General features: G+C 25.5%; 1 protein-coding gene across 1 annotated transcript in view; it reads right to left on the minus strand.

Moving 5' to 3' along the window:
* Positions 1-21,654, minus strand: part of LOC113556938 (probable G-protein coupled receptor 158) — a 31,799-nt gene extending 10,145 nt beyond the window's left edge. Inside the window, exons 1-3 of the mRNA XM_026962181.1 lie at positions 21,490-21,654; positions 5,263-5,398; positions 1,476-1,544 (exon numbers count right to left, since the gene is read on the minus strand). Of these exons, the coding sequence (XP_026817982.1) occupies positions 1,476-1,544; positions 5,263-5,379 (186 nt within the window). The 5' untranslated portion in view covers positions 5,380-5,398; positions 21,490-21,654. The remainder of the gene's footprint in view (positions 1-1,475; positions 1,545-5,262; positions 5,399-21,489) is intronic.
* Positions 21,655-22,188: the final 534 nt, after the last annotated feature.

Here is a 22,188-nt window from a genome sequence, read left to right on the forward strand (position 1 = left end):
ATCTGTGATATCATACATCGTAATCATTACTATTTGATGGGTTTAAATGCAGGTATTCACAAAAAATATCTTAAATAATTTATTAATTTTTTTGGCGGAAAATGGTCATGATGATAACGGGCAAGGGTCATTTTGGCGGAAAACGGAAATCCTTGTCTGATTATTTTGGCGGCTGAATATCAAAGTCTAAAATACAATTTGCAATTAAACCCGCTAACACATAGGTAACTCAATTGTATTGAATCAATCGATTAGTGTAAATGTCAAATTATGGTAGTTTGCTGTTTTTTTTTTTTACGAATGTTTATGTTTGATTAATCCAGCGGTTCCAAAACTGTGCTCCGCGAAGCCCTTGGTGCTCCGCAATGGATTATAAAATGCTCCGATCGTATACCACAATAAATTTACACAAAACACAGACAGATAAAAATTAACGTTAAATATTTCTTTGGGGCTCCACAACAAACTTCTACTTAAAAAAAGGCTCCAAGGCTAAGGAACTTTGGGAACCACTGGACTAATCCCATCTATTTTAGTTTCTACACTGAAAGGATGAAGTTCATTTTTTTAAATAGACAACGAAAATTTGATTCAATTACAGTGGCCACTTGTCATACCATAAACGTCTAGCCATTTTTATACACATGGTAAGCCGTCTTCTAATAACAAATAGATAATAATTTTTATATTGTCTACTTTATCAATACAGTAGAGTTCATTTATAATGACACTGGTTGTAGTGACATATCAGGTGTAATGGCCTTAGATTGAAGGTTAGATTAGTTTAGGTTCGGAAAAACTTCACTGTAGGTACTAATTTGTATCGATTACAATTATGACGTCTGTGTAACGACGATACGAATGTTATGGTGGTTATTTTTGATTATATTGGATAATTATTTTATTTATAATGAATTCATTATACTTTTATGGAAAGTAATAATGTTATATTAAAACAACCGATATTGTTTCTATCGTTGTTTCAAAATTATATCATCAATGTACTGACGTTTGTGTACTCGATCGTAATCCTCATGTGATTGTGTTTTATGAAATTGGTGTATTGAATTGTAGCAAAATAAAAAAACAAAAGTAATTTACAATTGAAGACAAAGCAAATATTGTATAATATAATATAATAATATTATAAAATATTATAATATTGTATAATTGTTAAGATAAAAAGGTGACAAGTCACAATTCAGTGATAACAATACAACACATTGATTGTAATACAATATTATGTTCATATAAATATATAATTAAGTTTTTAAATTTTATTTTATTATTTTGGCTATAATGACAATCGGTATTATGACCAGTTCTAATCGAATATCATTAATCATTATAAACGGTATAATTAGTACATATTATCACGTTATCTAAAAATAGTAGATGTAACCACATCACATAATTGGTTATCTTAATAATTTAATATTGTTTTTTTGTTATTATATATATTTTATTTGACTTACTTCCATATCCAATATTATGGAACCAATTATCATAGTTACCAATAACGTCCACATACTCAATGAAATCGTCTGTGAAGAAAACAAATTATTTTATTAATTATTTGATAAAGTATTGAACATGCAATTACTATCAAACAAAATCCCTAAAAATGTGTTTAATACTCATACATCCCTGCTCAATTCTACTTAATATTTATATTTTAAATGTTCGAGTATTATAACTAATTTAATTTAAAACACATTTTTTTAACAAACCATAAGTTATAGCTAATAGGTATATTATTGTGTACCATACGTAGAAAAAAATTTAACTGTTCAATTATAGTTATACAAATAGTTACATTGTAATTATAAATTCATACGAATTTTGTGTCCATAACGACCATAACAATGTTAAGTTTATACTTACATATAGTATAACTAACTACTAATTATTTTATTTTAATTTGGTGCAATATAGACAATATAGTTTTCTTTTACAGTTCATTGCAAATAATAATATATTGGTTTCCACATCATTTCTAACCCAATTACGCAGTAAAAGTTAAGTGGTGCAGTCAAATGAAAATCGGTGAGAAGGATTTTTATTTCTACATTAATTTATATTTTTAATTTTGATTTATCTTGAATTTTTGTCGTTGCCGTAAGCTCTCGTTTCCTTTGTAATTACTCTGTAACCACCAGATTATATCATCAAAAAATAACTAAAAATTAAAAATATATTTATTCTAGATGATTGTGATAATAATATGTGCTGCCAGGTACACAAGTGTTATGCAATTCCCTTGCATATATTATTATAGCGTATACAAACAGCAGAGCTCTCACGCCTCAAGGTCGAAGTATCCACATCATGTGTGTATTCGGAATCAATTTCTCAAAGGGTTCGGTGCAACAACCATACAACTCAATTTTTGAAAAATGTATAGGATAAGTATAAACTAAGTATATTATATTTAAAATGGAGGTATTGAAAAAATTTCAAAATCATTTTGAAGTTGAAGTATTTATCTATTGCAAAATATTATTTTCAAGTTTTAGCTTTATGTAATTTTTCTTAAACCTTTCACAAAGTTCAAATTTGCATGAACTGGTTTTTCACCAAATACAACCAAATTAAAATATGTATCCATATAATTTAAGTCACTAAGGAATACATTTAAAATGTTTAGCTTATTATAACTTTAAAAGTTTGAAATATGTATCACGATGAAATTCCGACCATAACTTTATTACTGTGTAACAACAATGTAAAGAAAAATAAACTAATAATCATTTTTTAATATTTTTTCTGATAATTACATACTTTTAATCCATAGAACACAGTAAAAAATGAGTAAAACTTTTCTGAAAACCTATTTAATATTAAATGTAATTTTATTAAATGTCAGTATATCATAATAAGTTACTTCACTTATATATTAAACAAAAAAAAAAAATCAGCACTTTAATGACTAAGTTAAAATAATATTTACTTTTTGTATATTTTAAAAAGTTTTTTCATTAACTGTCAAAATCAGAACACCATGAAATACCCAATAAATGGTATCAAATTTAAAAAATAATAAAAATTGCCGCTAAAAAGTGATGAAATTTGCGAGTTAAATACATTTTGTTTGTCTGGTTCAATAAGTCTACGATGACAAGGAGGAACTTTACTCTCTAATTTATCATAATTATTTGTATCATTATTGTCACAATCATAATTAAAGATGTACTTGCAATTACTTTTATTGCTACTTTTCTAGTAAATTAACCGAAAGGATGGCTATTTTGTCCAACACCCTTATATTATTAATAAGTAATATTTAGTTTGTTATTTTAAAACATTTTTAAGTTTATACATAAAATTGGTAATACAATAAATATACATTCTATTGTTAAATCCATGCCAAACCATATAGCCCTTTTTTTTTAAAGGGTGTAACACAAATGACTTGACTTTTAACAATTCCTTGTTACTCCTAACCACGATCAAATATTCTAATATTCGTCGAAGGTTAATTCTACTCACTGTTTACATCTGTAATTGATGTATCACCTACTAATTTATGTCAGTTAATTTTGAAGAATAACTTGGTAGGTAAATTTCATTTTTTTCAACAGGAAATCGGTAAAAACCATATCCTGATCTTTCCTGATTTTTTTTTTAGAGATGGAACAATAAGAAAATAAAATAGTTCACAAATTACAATTTATTAAATATACCAGTTCATTAAAACTATGAAAATTCAAACAGTCAATTAATATTAATTATGCTTAAATATATATACATATTTGGTATTTCTTCCTTTATTTTAATACCATATGGTATCAGACATAATATAAAATATTTACAACACATGAATAAAGATTATTATTGAATAATTATGGAAATTCAATAGAATATACGATTTGTTACTATATTGCCTTGATATTATTATTCATCTAAATAAAACACAGACTCTAGAATGGTTGATGTGTATTTTTAACAAATTTAATTTATATACATACAACTTACATATTATATTAAATTAATAAATGGACAATATCTATATTCTATTCAGATTCATACTAAAAATTAAAATCTAATAGTTGACAATTTAAATATGCTATCATAACTATACTCTATACACATTATAATGGTATAGTATCGAATAAATGAAAATCTACAGTAGACGAACCTTTTGCTTTTCTATTAGTACACTCATATATATATAATCATAATATTAAAAATTTAAAATCTGTACACATTTAAAAAAATAAATAAATAAAGATTTTAAAGTGCATGTTAATTATACTATGTTATTATATCTCATTAACGATCATGATATAATATAAGATTATTGAATTGTAAAATATGACCAACTTGATCAATTATTGTTAGATCATAAAACGTTATAGTTGTATGCATTCAAATCAATTGTTACCCAACTATAGGGGAGGTAACTCTTGTCATTGTGATTCGTTTTCATCGTATGAGTGCGTGCTCCGATGTATTCTTTATCTCGATGTTGGAAGCATAGGTACTTTTTTATCTTAATATTCTCACCACAAAACCATATCATTTACATAGATGAAATATTGAGCGGTTAACACCAATCACACTACCTTTCTCACAAAATATCGAAGTACTACACACATGGGTACGTAGGTACTAAAGCCATAGTAATACAGGATATGTATTGTTTAAGTGATGAAATAATATTGTATAGTGTGCATTATTGTCATCAGTTAATATGTAATCTATTTAATTAATTTAATGTATAATTATTTATATACGTCTCTAACAGTGTAAGATTATTTATTTTATGTAATTCAATTAGTTTTTCGCGAACTAATATTATCAGTTATTACAAGAAGATTAAAAAAAAAAATTTGTTCCAAAGAATTGGTATTACTGCATCTCTACTCCTCTTAGTTGCACTATCCTACGAAGTTCTTATGAACGTTTTGCGTATTATCAATACACTTTTGTAATACCGGTTCATTATTTAGTTCTCTATGTAGAGAAAATCTTCATCGTGATTAAATTATAATTGTTATTATTACTCTATCATCTTTGCTGTTATTATTACCATATGAGACACTCGCTGAAAAATCAACTGTTCGATTTTCCTGCAAACCGGTTTATGTACAACTATATTAAATATTATATACAATTCTCTTTTCTGGTCGAACTGATTTTTTTAAATTGTATTAAAAATATAATAGTACTATTAATCGTTCGAGCTATATTATTAAATATTTTTTAGGAATCTGTTGGATTTAGTAATATGGTTAACTATACAGATGTGTTTAACAATACCTTGCATTTTCTCTTGTTGATCACTACCACAATCAGGACTAAGTTGAGAGCGATGATTATCATTTGAACTGTCAGTAAACTTGTTCGAATCATGGCATCCGATTTTTGAATCTTCATTTTATTTAAATAATAGAAACTGAAAAATATAAGGAAATATTAATATTATACAATAAATATGATGGATAATATTTTAAACTTGTTCGATTGAATATTTGGTGATAATGATAGTACATATATATATATATATATATATTATATTTATAATACACATAGAGAACCAAATGAACCAATAGAGTATATACATTTTTCTATTTATATTAGACATATATATTATACTTTAGAAATAAAATTGGTTATTGTATCAATTGTCATGCCTCCTTGGTGACATAATAATACAATCACATAAGTAATTGTAAATTAAATAGTTGCCGTGTTATATCACTAATGAAAACTTTGACATGAAATATGAATTGAAAGTTATTATAAGGTGTGCAAGACATTGAAAGAAGATTATACCCTCTTGCTGTTTGATTCATTAAATTTAACGATATCTCATACATAACACAAAGCATATTCGAAACACTTTAAATACATAAAAAATAATGTGTCTTTTTTTAAAACGCTAAAAAGACAAGATGTATAATTTAAAAAAAAAATTGATAAAATTGCAAATGTAAAAAAAAATAATTAAAAAGTCTATGTTCTTTAAGATGGGTTGAAAGGCGTGGATCAGTTATGGTTTTTTTTGGATTTGTATGATATGATCTAATTATTTCAGACTATATTATTATACGAATATTATATTTATAATACATTTCAATTGGTTGGACAGAAAAGTATCATCAAAAGGGAGGGGAAAAATTATAAATATTAAGAAAGTCACTTAAGCTAACAATATATTAGTAAAAATTCAATGTGATAATCACATAAAGAAAAATTAAACATAGTAATATTCAAAAAAATCACTGGAGTTAAAAAAACTCACAATAACAAGAATACGTAAAAACATATACATAAAAAATATTGATTATAGAAGATAGAATATATAAAAAAAATAATGATAAAACTGTAGAAAAAAAGGAAAACAGTTAAAATGAGGTAAACCACAACCTAAAAAATATATAAAAATGTACAGTGCTCAATGCCGAATCCTAGAAATGTGCTAAGTATAGATGTTGATAACTTGTTTAACATTAAAATCCAATTGCTCAATATATTCGCTAATGAAATTGATTAATTGAAGTCGAGTGATGAAGATTTTTGAAAACAACAAGAAAAAATTTTCTCTACCTGATTTGGTGGTCAACCTTCATTTTAAAAAAAGAATAATTCACAGCTAATTGAAGGAATCTGGACAATTGTTTCTACAATATTTTAAAGGACAAAGAAAAAAATTGTTTAACTTTAAAATGTCAATGAGGAAAAGTTAAAGTTTTATAGTTATAGTTTTTAAGTTGTTATCACACAACACCAAAGTACAGATACAGTCACTGTATTATCAACACGCTCACTCCCCAATTGTTTTTTACCAAAAGACACTGCTTTCAAATTAAAAAAAGCAATATTTTTTTTTTTGAAAATTAATTTTAAATATGATTTTATTCTTTGCAGAGTAAAAAAGGAACGTTAAGTGAAACAAGTGGTAATATGTGTTATGTGTACTTACACAAAAGAATTCTTAAAGTCATGTCAGATAAGGACATCTCTCTCTCTCCCTCTCTCTCTCAAAAAAAAAAAAATGTTTTCTTTACAAGAACACACGTTTCTTGATTCGTTTTTAGTATACTTTTACGTTATCTATGTTTAAAACCTTATATGACTTCAAAAAATGCAGGATTTCGTTTGGAAATAATGTTCCTAAATCATCTGGAAACTCGTTAATATTTTATTTTACCTGAAATGCTTATAATGTGGTTGATTTAAGAAAAACTCATATTTCTTAAACCATTTTTTCTTTTTTTTATTTCATTATAAGTTGATATTTTTAAACTCGAACTCAAGAGGTACCGTGGAAAATATATCAGCGTATAGATCTAATGTTATCTTCCATGTATTATGATGGCACAATGACCATGAGCGTTTAATCAACTTTGATAAAACATTATTTGAATAATATTCATACGGATCATTTACTGTAATAAAATTAATAATGTACGTGTTCTTACTGTTCTTCACTCCTCACTACAATCCATTTTTCGAATAGTACGTAATTTGTGTGAATTTGTTTGACTACTGTTTGTATATATTATACGAGTATATGGGTAAATATTTAAAAATTGTTGTAACTTTATAGGAATTAAATCTAAAACCAATTATATGATTAACTATTACTTTTATATGTTTAGATATATCTATATATTTTATTTTTATAAATATATTTTGTTTTTGAAAGATAAAGACATTTTCACTTTACTTTCTAAACAAATTTGATAAAATAAAGTATTTTTTATATAATATATATTTATAACTAATAAATATGTAAGGATTTTTCTATAAACAGTGGAATTATAAGGAAATAAAATGTTTTCGACTTACAGAGGTTTCAACTAACTAAAGTTTTCAAGTTATTAACGTTTTAAGAAAATAATTGTATGACTAAAATGTCTAGTATTCAATATTGTTATAGCATTCATTATTCAATCACAGCGACTATATTACTTATATCAATCTTTGGCTAAACCCCGAAAAATTATTGCAACATACTATGGAGTAGATTTGTATTTTCTGTAGTAATAGAATCTTCCACAGCAATCTCATTAAGGAAAACATTTTAAAACAATTGTATTATTAAATACGTTACCTATGTCATTATCATCAATTCATCTTACCGTTAGATACTGTGATATTAAACATCACTTTGTGAAATTCCATATTTTCCTTAAAATAGACTGTTCAATAATATTATTACATTATGTCAATTATTTTTAGATATCGGCTTTTCCTATTAATAATTTCACCACAATTTGATTGTACAGTACAGCTATATCAAAGATGCTCGAGGCAAAACAATCGTTATAATTTCGTTATTAATGTTTACGAACATGTTCTACAAAATTAAGCTTTTATTTAATAAATTTGTATTTTAGTTTAAAATTAATTAACCTAACAAGGCGTTTAATCATCTCAAAGTCTTAACTCAATAATATTTTAAGCGGGTATTTAATAATTAGGTATGTAGATATAAACGTGTTACTCTTATGGAATGTATATTGACGTAGAAGTCGAAAGTAAATAATTTACACAATATATTTTATTCGTATACACTGTAACAAATTCTTACTACATCTTTAGTTAGAATATTCAATAGGTAATAGGTATACGTAAGAATTATTTTATTTTTAATAATGGAAATAACATTCATAAAATAAGTCTGAGCCTGTTCTCAGTAAAAATGTACTAAATAGTTTTATTTTGTTTCGTTACATAACTTTTGGATCTGAAATATAAAATAACAAATTTAAAATTCATAAGTTTATTATTCAACTTTTTCTATTATTACACTTTCTATTGAATTATGACAAGTTTTGCTTCACTTCATTAAGCATAATACTATGTAAAATTCACCATTTTCAGTTTATTAGTTATGTTTATATCATGTGAATTCCACTGATGCGTTTTATCGACTTGAAATATTCTGCAGTGTCATTGGATACCTAATTACATTTAAACGAGTATAAATATACATTTAAAAAAATATCATATTGAAAATTAAATTGATCGGCATTTTATACTGGCAAGGTTTACACGTTTATTATTACAGATCAAAAATATAGTATCAGTGGAATTTTCACGTTTTTACAGCTAAACAAATTAATGAAATCTACTAACAAAAATATATTATACTTCGTGGTGTTTACAATAGCTAACTTAAATTAATAAATGTATAAATTATTCATAAAGTTAATACTTAATATTAGAATAATATTAGTTGGTCAAACGGATGGACATAGATCCCCATGATTTTTTCTTTTACATTTATAACAATTAAATTTATGCATATTGACATATTGTAATATAATGTTAACTAATGTATTAAATTTTGTTTTATTTTTTTTCTCAAAACAACGCCTATTATGATTATTAATATTTAGCTACTTATACAAAATATACTGGAATTATCCTGTTCGATGATCGTGAATATTCATACTCCTCACTTGTTATAAATAAAGTACCTACTTATTTACTTAAATTAAAAAATTGATATTAGGCATAATTGCTAAATGCATAACCATAAATTATATTTTAATGATTAATCAGTGCATATTTAAAAATCCCCTCTCCGTTATAAAATCATTTAACCACCACTGAGAATAATAGTATGTGAATCAATAATTAAAAACAAGAATTTACAATATCCTAATTAGTGTAAAACTTCATAAATTATTTTATTTGCTACTTAATAATTTTTTTTTTTTTGTATTATTTATTATTATTTTGCTATGTTTATTTTTAATTATTTTAATATTACCCGAGGATTGCCGAAGGCCAAAACTTATACATACTTATACGATTTAAATTATCTAAATTCGCTCGAGCTTAAATTAATCAATCTCTTTAACGTTTTCCATTTTGTCTCAGTTGAATGTATAATACAAATGCAATTACAATTATGAATTTTACGAATTTATGCTTTTTAGTTCAGAAATTATTTTTGATGAAAACAAACAAAAACTGTAGACAGATTCAACAATTGCTTAAAACATGACATAAATCCAATGCCGATATTAAATCTAATTATAAAATAACAGTAACAATAATGTTCTTTTAAAATTTGTTTTTTTGATTAAAAATATTTATTAAAAAATGTAGATAAATGTTATTTTTTGGTACTATTAAAAGATCGAAATTTAATGTTTAATAGGGAATCACAATGCAATTATGCAAAATTGAAAAATCACTTTTTGTATCAAATAGATTTTCTCATTTCATTGTAATTTAAAAACCAATAACCGTAGATACTTGAACACTAATGTTGTTGATACGTTGGTAGTATCACTTTAAAACAAGAGATCTATGTTTGAAAGTGTAGAAAAAATCACATTTGACCGTTACAGCTGTTAATTCAAATTGTAGTAATATCAAAATTTACACACAACGATCATCTAACTTATTTTAATAGAAATTGATTCTTCAAAACTAGAGCTTATGCTCGTGATTCAGAGTACATGTGTATGTATGGTTTAAGAATTCTAAAATTTTTATTAAAAAAAAATTAAAATACGAAATCCTTAATAGTTAATAATGAGTACGTTTTATCTAAGTTAAAATGAGAAAAAAATCATAGCTTTAAATATTTTTATCTGTATTTTTCATATATATATTAATGGAGAATTCTTCAAATATTAATGGATTTCTTAGCTATAAAACAAATTACTACACATATTTTTCTGAATTTTTGCATTTTAATAAAATTACTCATAATAATAATCTTAATATTTCGAGTTGTAACATTAGGAGTGTACTCTAACTTTAATAAATTAGTTCTATTTTTAAAAAATAATCTAAATAGTGAAAAAAAATCAATGTAAAGATACTAAAACTTGTCATAATCCTCTCAGTCCCTGCATGTGCTTATTCTATTGATGGTTATAAATTATATTTTTTAACCATAAATTGAAATCTAAATGATGCTATTTTTATTTTTGTTAAATATAAATATAAGCCATACTTTTTTGATTATAATTTTTCTGAAACTAATATTGGTAATTTCTCCTTTAATCACTTGTACTAAACCTAATAATATAGATATAATCAAAACTATAATTAGTTATGATCAGCTATATGATACTAACAATGATCCTAAGCATAAGGATGCTAATATTAGGTGGCTAATATTTTCAATGAATTCTTTAACTATATAAATAAAAAGATAGCTGAGATTCTTTTAGTTTTTCTGTTAAAATAATGTAATATTGTTACAACTCAATAAAATATATGATACTAAAAATACTTCATTTGATATTTTTTTTTTTCTAAAAAAATAACCAACTCGGATGTTACAAACATAATTAATAATTGTAAAAAACAACACAGCTGTAGGTTTCGCTAGGATAACGATTAAACTATAATCATACATAATTTACAACTTAAGCATACAGGAATGTATCTTTTTAGAACATCTTAAAGTAGCGGTCAAAGCTAAGGAGCAAAAAAATGTTAAAACTTATAGGCTAATATGCTCGTTCAGTAATTTTACCAAAATACTTAAAAAAATAATTAGAATAGATTAATCTTGTGGGAAGAGGAAAATCATTTTCTGACAGAAAATAAATTAATTTGAATTAAGGTCATGTATACGTGCCGAGTTGCTCTATTTAATACGACTCACAATATTTATAATGAGTTAGATAACAGCAACAAGGTGATTGCGGTATTCTTGGAATTAGCCAAGTCTTTTGATACTATGAACTACGAAATTATATTACAGATATTTCCTAATTTCGATTATAAATTCTACAAGCTTAAAGGTCTGGTACTCTAGTACCTAAGCAAACAACGCATATATATTTTGCCTTGTATCAATCAATATATAAATATGTGCAACTAGTATGGGATGGTTTAGCTGATAATATTCTTCACAAATAATACAAATACACTAGAATAATATAATTCTAATTTGTCTAAAATAAATGGTCTTTAAAAGGATCAACAAGACTAAATTGTAGGGAATTTGGTGTACTATCTATTAAATTTATTCTCTATAAAAATGTTACCACTGTGTTTATTTTTAAAATTTTAATCAATGGTAATACTTACAATTTTTTCGAGTGGAAAGGAGAAAGTTGACCATATTATATTCTTATTGAATATACCTGTAAATCATTTGGATGATCCCTTGTTAACTCTTTTGGGACCGTTTTTAAATTTCATACAATTAAAGTTTTAAAATAATAATTATGTTTCAAATAATAATGTTAAAAAAAACTCGTTTATGACTAGTAAGTTTAAGTCATTAATATATTTCTATTTATTTTAATTTCGGTAAAATGTTTTTTATTTATTTGTTTATAATTTACTCTTTTTGCTGTTCTTTCTTTTTTAATTATATTCCCATAATTTATTGATTATTTATTTTTACTATATATTTCTAATACAAGCTTCTAGCTTAAAAAAAATATATAATCGTATTAGCTATACTATTGTAACCTATATATTTTTTATTTCATAATGATTTTATAAAAATATATAAATACATTTTGAGAAACCATTTGAAATTGATATAAGAAATTAATATTCTTATTTAATTGTAGGAACAGCATAGATGGTTCAAAGTACTAAATCAAAATATGCTAAACTTTACAAACAATTTTAGCATATTTAGTCTATCCGTTAGACATTAGACCAAAGAACAATCGATTAATAAAGTAAAGACGAATGTTAAATGTAAGTTTGAATACCAGCTATACACACAAATTAGCCTATGCAATATTAATTACAAGCGTAATGCTATTCACATTTTCAATATAATATATTAATATGTAATTTACATATTAAGCAACTTCATTGAGTAGATAAATCAAGCTATAAAGCATAATATAACTATTAATAATAAGTTAACTAATATACAAATACACAAACAATTAATGATCCATTAGTTGTACGTTTTTAAGCCTATAATCAAAACTAAGGGGGCTAAGCCTTCTCAAATATAAAATTAGCCCCCTCTAGTTAATCTTAATGTATTTAAAATAAGATATACAATTACGTCAAAGAAAACCTGCATTATCTAATACTGTAGTTGTAAAAAATAATATAATGTATATTTATTTTTCTGTTTTAAAGTGCTTATCAGAATAAACAAAAAAAGGACAGCGGAAGTATATATATGACCTATAGTATAAATATAAACCAAATGTGGCCCGGAGTTTGAAAAAAGTTGAGTACGCTGACCTATATGGGCTAATGGTTTGTGGCTTTTTCAAGCCCTGATTAAGACATCTAGATGCCTAGGAGCGGTTAGCTGATCGTGGGTTCCAATCAATGGAAAAAATTACAGTCGTTTTATCCGCTGTTTAAGAATTAACTTGTAATAATTAAGAAATTGAAAATTTTGAGGTTTCTCAAAAATAATTTAATTTAATTTTTTTCAATAGTTAAAAAAAAACGAATTGGTATCTATCGTAAATATAGCGCAAGAGTCTAAAAATTATACAAAAAAAAAAATGTAATATTGATTAGTACAAAAAATATTCAATTATTAATTCTTTTTGCCACACCCTGTGATAGATATTAAACCATATATAAATGATAATTAAATAATAAGTATAAGTAATAGGTTTTATGTTTATATAATATTTAAAAATGTATAAGGTAATTAATATGTGTGTGGCGTACGTTTAAATGGATTCTCCCCCCCCAAGTCTTCACTATGGTTCTTCCATATTTGTGGAGATACACATCATATTAATAATTACTCACTACTAAGAAATAAATTCATTAATATTACCATTAATATACCTACGTATAATGTAATATACAAAATGTAATCTTTTTTTAAATAATATAATTAATTAGTTTTAATACTTTGATTGTATAAAATGTATAATATAATGTCAATGAACTAAGTAGTAACAAGTGACTACCGTATGGAAAAAAAGACCAATAGGCATAAGTGTTTATTTTTTTATATAATACTATTGATTCTATATTAGTATGTAAATCATAGTATTTTAAATAAAATAATTTAATTTATAAGTTAAAAACCTAAAATGGTAGGTATATTTATTTTTATTAATTAATAAACTGAATTGATAAAAATATATTCTTTATTTTAAAAATAACTAATGAATAAATATATTAATGAATTTATTTATCTACTAAATTCTACATTTTCTATCGTTTAGTATTTTTTAAATAAATGTATATATTATATAAACATTTCTTTCAAAAAATTATAGACTTCTTTTATTAAACTTTAAAATTAAATTGTATATGTTTTCCTTTTTTTTTATGAACTGAAGTGCTTTTTTATTTAAAATATTAATATTGGTAAATGTTTATTATCTATTGAATAATGCATAGGTATAAAAAATTATGTTTTTTTTCAAATTATTAATAGTAAAATAGTAATTTAAAAAGTATTGATTAGAACACTAATTTATGATAGAACCTAGATAATACAATTAATATATTAATTTGTTAAACAAATAATTTTTTTAATTTTAAATGGAGTGATAAATGAATTGATTTTACAATGATTCGTTTTTTTTTTGTTTCTGTTATCACCTTTTTAAAAATACTATGATTTTCAACTGATTGTTAAAAGTATATAAATGTTAGGTAGTATTTATCTTATAATCGGGGAAAACAAAATAAACTTAGGAAAAAACGGTAATTTTTACACCAAACCAGTTATTAATATAATAAAATATTACAAAAAAATGATTTCTTTATTTTGTCTTAAATCTAAAACGAAAATTCATAAAATTGAAAATGTTCACATAGAGGTTTATATTATAAACAATATCTTTACATGACATAATTTTCAAAATATTTTGACTGCTCAAGACTATTGAAAATTTCAATTTGTTTTAAGTTTTTTTTTATTGTCGATAAAATATTTTTCACTCAGTCAAAAACTTTACAAATTTCAGTAATTTTGCATAAGTTTTTATTAATAGGAATTAAAAAAACAAGTAACGTAAATTCACAAACATTTTTTATAAGCGCTTGAAGTTTTAAAGAAAAATAACGAATTTCATCAAAATTGTATAACTTAGCAAATTATTTTATAATTAAAAATTCATAATATTAACTACTCAGATTTTAAATATTAATACAAGGTTTCTTATAAGTTTTTAAACCTATATTTAAAAAAAAAACTGTCTATTGATGTCCAAAATAATTTTTACAATGCATCATTTCGCCGAAATAACTATTTTTCCTCAAAATATTTGTTATTAATATTTGTAATTTAAAAAACATTAATGGTAGATGGACACTTTTTACCAAATATTTATATTAATGTTTTATATACAATATAATATTTCAATATGGTTTAATTTTCAAAATATTTTGACTCTTTAGAATTATTAAAAGACATTTTTTTTTAGTTTTTTTCTATTTATATTAATAAAAATTTTCTATTGTTAAAAATTTTGAAAATTTAATATAAGATCCAACAACAGTTATTTTTATACTTGTATAAAAATATTAAAAATACATAGGTAGGTACATTTTCTTTTTGTATATTCGATTAAAGTCATAAAAACCACGATAATTTACAAACTACGTGTATTTTATAATAATGAATTTAAAAATTATCCAATTTTTATAGCTAAGACTTGAATATTTAATACAATATTCCTCCCAAATGTTTCATACTGAAACTAAATAAATACACAATTAATCTTTGTTGATATTTGGGTGAAATTATATTAATTATTTTGTCACAATTTAAAAACATTATTTTTTACCTCATGTGCTCTAAATTTTTCAAATATTAAGAAATAATATAATATGTATAGTTTAATTTTAAGATATTACCTATTTATGCTATACGTCATAAACTTATTAACCTTATATAACGATAAGGTGGCGTTGACTCAAAAGTTATAATATCAATAACATGATTTGTTATGGATTATAATTTATATTTATTATTATTATAACAAGTAAAATATATTAATAATATAATAAATTAAATACGTTCACAAAAATTAGATCAATCTACCGCAATACTTACAGTAAAATCAAAAAACATAGCATGGAATATATTTGATGATATAGGCTAACAGAATCATTTTCCGTAAACAATGATATATCATTGAATTCAAATGTATTACATTTATTACAGTCGCTGTACTGTATTACTGTAATGATCGAGTTATTGTCACTCAATACCTACTGTACTTACTTGCTCATCTTTTTTTTATTCTAATTTTGAAGAAAGTGTTTCGTCACAATTTTTGTGTGTGGGCGGATATTATTGTGGATAAAAATAATATCACGGCTAAGCATACCTCGCCGCTTATTCTTTTTTGCACGACTGAGTTTTTAAGTGTCTCGTAATAAACATTTGCATTAATTGTTGTTTGACCTCTTGCCGAAAAATCCATTAGCAAAAGTGCCGAAACTCTTCGTCTGCTCCAAAATACCGTATACATGATTTTCTGAGTTGCCAATGTGTATTATTTGCCCTTTTTCGTTGATAGCGATGTTGTAGGCTTCCAATTCAGGATAACATTTTGATAGGGGTGACATGACATAGTATACCTAGATCTCATCCCCTGTTAACTATACGACTTAAAAAAATCACGCTATCTTCATTATATCGTGACAAAAACTAAAGTACATTGCCTATACTTTTCACTTTGTTTATCTGTAAGAACTTTTGGCATACAATTTTTGAAAATTCAATTCATGGAAAATAATGATATCACGGTGAATTTCGTGTTTTTTAAATTTTCTATTCAACTTCACGCATCAAATAATCATTAACCAAGTATGGTCGACCGAACTGGTCGACGAACTGTTCTTCGTCATGAACGTAAAATGTTCATTGGCCTTCATTGAAAAGCCGCACCCATCTTCTATATAACCATTGAATCACTCAAAACATTTTCTCCGTAAACTTCATAAATTTTATCATGGATATCCACTAGTTCAGTATTATTTACATTCAAAAACAAATCACCGACCATAACTTATATATAAAGGGATTTTCAATTTTTTTTTTTTTATTAATTTAAAATCTCACCACTTTGCGTGCGATTAAGAAATCGTTTTCACAATGATTTAACAATGTCCCCATTAAGTTAACGAAATAGTCGAAAACCATAATAATTAAAACAGTACTATAAACAAAATAAAAATAAAAAATGGGACTTACTTTCTGGACGTACCTACCTCGTATTATATGTATGAAATATCTAACAATATAAATCATCAAGAATTTATATGATATGATTGCTTTTAAAATTCAACCAGATTAAAATAAAATGTGATATTAAAATAAAAAAATAATATGGAGTACAATAAATTATTTTAAGATAATTATTTGTATAAGTTTTATATCGTAATAGTTGTATGCCACTTTTTATACTCAGAATAATATTATGTGGACTGCATAACGCACAATTGAGATAATTCACTTTTTTTGTACAACATTTTACGCTGAATACAACTATTCAAATAAGTTGTATTTTTAATTATTTTTATGTACTAATTGAATGTTGTTATGAATGTAACTATTGTAACTATAGATGTAGCTTACAGGCCTTTCAAATTAAATGTAATTGTATTATTTACTTGGTATTAGTGTAATATATATTTGTCTATGGTACGTATACGTATAACCGTTATAAATTAAAATCATATTACATTAGTATTGTATTTTAACCGTTGTATATATTAATACATAATAATATATGCATATTAAATATGTATGCAGATATACCATACTAAGTTTTATAAGCCACTCAAAGTTCATGTTATTGTACGAGATATTAAGACAATAATATAACTTTGTTATTCCAATAATTACAAATATACATTACAATGATTATTTTTCAAAACATGCGCTTATAATTAAATTTATGTTTGTATTCTTTTATTATAAAACACGGTGGATGGTGAATTTTAAACTTATGTTGGCATTAAACATTAAGTTAAAAAATATGAACCCTAATACTGATACTTCATTAATTATAATCATCCGTGTGAACTGTTGACATTCAGAGAAAAATTCCTTAAGTCGGTTTGTAAAAATAAACATAACTACTTATTTTAGCGGCATTAGCGGATTTTCTCTACGGACATAGAATTTATATGGAAAATTAGATTTGTCTAGCATCATTATTTTCGTTAATTAAAAACAGTATTACCTATTTATTATTTAAGAGACTAGATTTTGTTCTCTATGTCGTCTGATGATTTTTCAAAGAAAGATCCCGAAATTAAATGTATTAAATATTAAATATTTGTTTATATTCCAAGGCATATCTCAACATCTTTGAACAATCGTTGTGTAAGTGGTAAAAATTTTTTTTTTTACCGGTGGTAAGAATTCATCTTTTCCACAAGTATATCTTCAACGTATAAGTTTTTACGAGATTTCTCTCTCAAATTCACGTTTAATAATATACCAAGTAATTGTGACAATTGTGTATTCATAAATAGTCGTCGTTGTGTCGGAAGCTTAATTACACACGAACCAGTAGCTGATTGACATACGTAAATTACAAATATTGTTTATCAATTTATTATATTATAATATGCATTATGACCGATGGATGTATTCGATGTATATTATATACCTATTAGCCATGTAAATAATGATAAAACAAACAATAAAAGCAATTACCTACATCAAAATTAACAATATAACTTGGAAGAACTTATCCTAAAGTGTAATGATTTAATTCGATTTTGAATGGGCATATTATATTTTGCCCTCGTGTATATTTATTTTCGAATAAAAAAAAAATAAAAAAAGTAGATAATAGTTATAGTAACATTAATAATATAATGTCCGTAATTGAAATTAAAAACATTATTAAACCACAAAAATAAAAAATAGATCACAAACGTAATCTAATAAGGCTATAACTATAATAGATATATATTTGGTAAGTTACTACCTACATAGTACATATCATTTAAGAATATATATTTTTTTTTAGAATACCTTCATTTTATTAAACCTAAACTATATAATTAAAATGTGTGATTAGTATTGGGTTATAATGACTAAATTATCAAATCGTTTTCTAGAAAATATCGAAATTTTAACATTTAAATCGCTCTCTTCTTTTTACAGGTAATACGTAAATGTAATTATTATTAATTTTATGCATAAAAATATTAGTTAAATACCAAAATGTCTACATCATTCTTTTTATTCAGTCTACAAACCACATCAAGCTAAGTTAATGACACTTTTTTGATTTAAAATAATATAGAATTATATTTAATAAATTATTTTTTTTAATGTAAATTGGTATAATGTTAACAAATTTATATTCATATAAAAAAAATAAAAAAAAATAGAGGCAACTATAGAAAAAAATGCTATGAATTAAAACTCAAATAACAACAGATCGTACTTTTTTCAATTTGGTGTTCTCTTTCTTTATTTTTTTAAAAAAATTGACATTTTTTAATCAAGACGATTTTTTGACAGATTTAAAAATATTATTCAGATTTTTACAATTATACACAATATACTTTTTAAAACTTTATTTTAAGATCATACAATATTATAGTATTTTTCATTAATTGTGTACAATTTGTTGTTTTTAATGATATTTAACATAACATCTAGTCTTTGTAACTTATAAGGTTTTATTATTATTTATATATTATGATAATTAGTTATTATTAAGTTTTTGTAATAGTTAATTAATAATTAATTGATGTTTTTATATTTATAATATATTACGACTTGAACAAAAAAGTTGCGACAGGTAACATTTACTAGGATAATTTCAAAACGGTCTACGAAAATTAGACGATAGTAACGGCTGACAATACAGATATTATACTAGTTTTCAGTTTTCTCGAAAACAAATTAACTACAGTCCAAAAACATTCATAAAGCAAAAACTATAAATAGTAACATTATGTTTTTTATTTTGAATAAAATATGTGAAAATTAATGATAATTTGTAAATTTCGGTATTTAATAGATTATTATAGTTATTTTAAAATATAAAACGCCGTAACAAGTCGATTAAAAAGATTACATACTTATTACAATTTAAACAACTAGCTATATCAATAACTAAACTATACTATAAAAAAAAAAATAAATTTTTAACCTTTATACCATTAGCAATTTTAAGTCTGGTGTGTTTAAGATATGAATTCTATAACTATTGTGCTACAAGTGATTTATTTTGATATTTTAAAAAGCGTAATAGTTTTAATACAAATATCTAAAGTAATTATTATATCGTTTTTTTTTTTAAATAGAATTTTACTTAAATTAAAAATATTCCAATATTTGATTTTTTAATTAAATTATTCTATACATATTTATTTTTTTATATCAAATTGTTATTTATCAATAAAAAAAAAATGATTCATCGTGATATTATTTTATTATTTAAGTTACCATAAATATATAATACATTTACATAAATTTCCTATCCATCTATCTTACAGAAAACGAGAATGTACATAAAATATGTAAATTAAAATAGAGCTGGAAAATGGATGGTTAATTTTGCAATGATTTATGTTAATACATTTCTTTTTATAATAACTCCAGAAATGTTTCAAAAATGTATTGAATAAAAAATAAGATGTTTTGAATATTGTCATAACATGTCTAAATTGCGGAAATATTAATACAAAACGGTAAACCTACTAGTTGAATACAACGTTATTGAATACCTACTGTATATATTATGCTAAACAACAGACTATTTATATTATTTTCAATAGTTGTATGGTTATTCAACAAAAATAACATTATAATACTTTAAACAAAACTTTTAATTTGGACTGTATTTTGTAATCACTATTAAAAATTAAAAATATCAAGTTATATTTTCATTTACTTAGCTATTTGTTACGAATGCGTGATTAAAATTATTTATGTCTGTAAATGGATAATATTTAGCATTTTAAGACCATTTTCAGTTCTGCAAATTGGGATTCTTACAATATTACAATATAAATATAATTTTTTTTTTTTTTTTTATAAATGTATTTGCAACCTACCTAGGTAGAATTTTTAAATGATTTATTTATATTTATTCGGTTCGTGTATTATTGTATAGTGCAACACGGTATCGTGTATTCTAAATTTAAAACACATCGCTGGAGTTTTTCTTTCAAGAGATTTTCATTCCTGATTAATAATTTTATAGTGTATGCATCGTTTGCATTAGTACCTAGCGGTAAGCGATATCTATTATGGCCGATTCTAAATAATATGGGAATGTCAACGGGGTGGTGTAGTCTTTAAATGTATTAAGTGAACTCGAACAGTTGACACGGTTATCACGATTCGTAAAAGACTAGGCGAGTGCACTCGTGTTTTATTTTTAATCAGTTCGAATAGAGAAGGTTTTGAAAGGTAAAAAAAAAAAAAAAAAATCAGACGTTAGCTTAATGGTTTTTCCTAAATAAAACGGTAATGAATTAGAAACATTTTAGTTTTTAATCTTTTGGGCAGTTATGCGACGATCAAGTAAAAAAAAAAAAAAAAAAAAATATAATAATAATACTTGTATTTTACGATAAATATCAAACACAAGAGCAGAAGTAAATTAAATTTACCGAAATAATAGGTATGAGCGTGCCACAGTTGGGGTCCCGCGACTATCGCAGCAACGGCGGCGGCGGTGGCGGCGGTGGCGGCAGTTGGTGGCGGCGGCGGCGGCGGCGGACGACGACGACGACGACGACAGTAACGACGTCGCCTGTGGATGGTCAACCGCGAGACGCCGTACGATCGGCACTGCTGTTGGCGTGCATGCATGTATACTGAGCGCGGAAAAAACTGCCTCGGCAACCCGGCGAGACGCTGTGCCGGTGCGCGCGCGCGCGCTCGCTCGCGCCCTCAGAAAACGTATGCACGCGCCCTGCCGCGGCACCGTCACCCCCCCGCCGCATCCACATCGCGACCGCCGCCCCGCACGGCGCCCCCCCCTCCCACCCACCGTCACCCCGGCACACCGACCCCTGAGCACAATACTCGACGACTTACGAGCGGGCGGCGATCGCGGGCCGCGGGCCGTGGCGCCGTCGGACCCGGTGCGTCGCGGGCGCCGTGCAACGCTAAATATTCCGATCCGTCTTGTGCCGTCTTATCTCGTGTGAGGCTGTTTGACGGTGCGTGAGATGTCGGCGTCGTATCGTCTGGGCGAGCGGCGGGGTTGGGGTGTCGTACCGCCGGGTAGATTCGCTGGTCGGGCGCGGGTGACGGCGGTGATGTGGGTGGGGGTGGGGTGCGCATTCGTTATCGGCGGCGACGAT

Source organism: Rhopalosiphum maidis, chromosome 3 (assembly GCF_003676215.2).
Source record: "Rhopalosiphum maidis isolate BTI-1 chromosome 3, ASM367621v3, whole genome shotgun sequence".
Taxonomy (NCBI): domain Eukaryota; kingdom Metazoa; phylum Arthropoda; class Insecta; order Hemiptera; family Aphididae; genus Rhopalosiphum; species Rhopalosiphum maidis.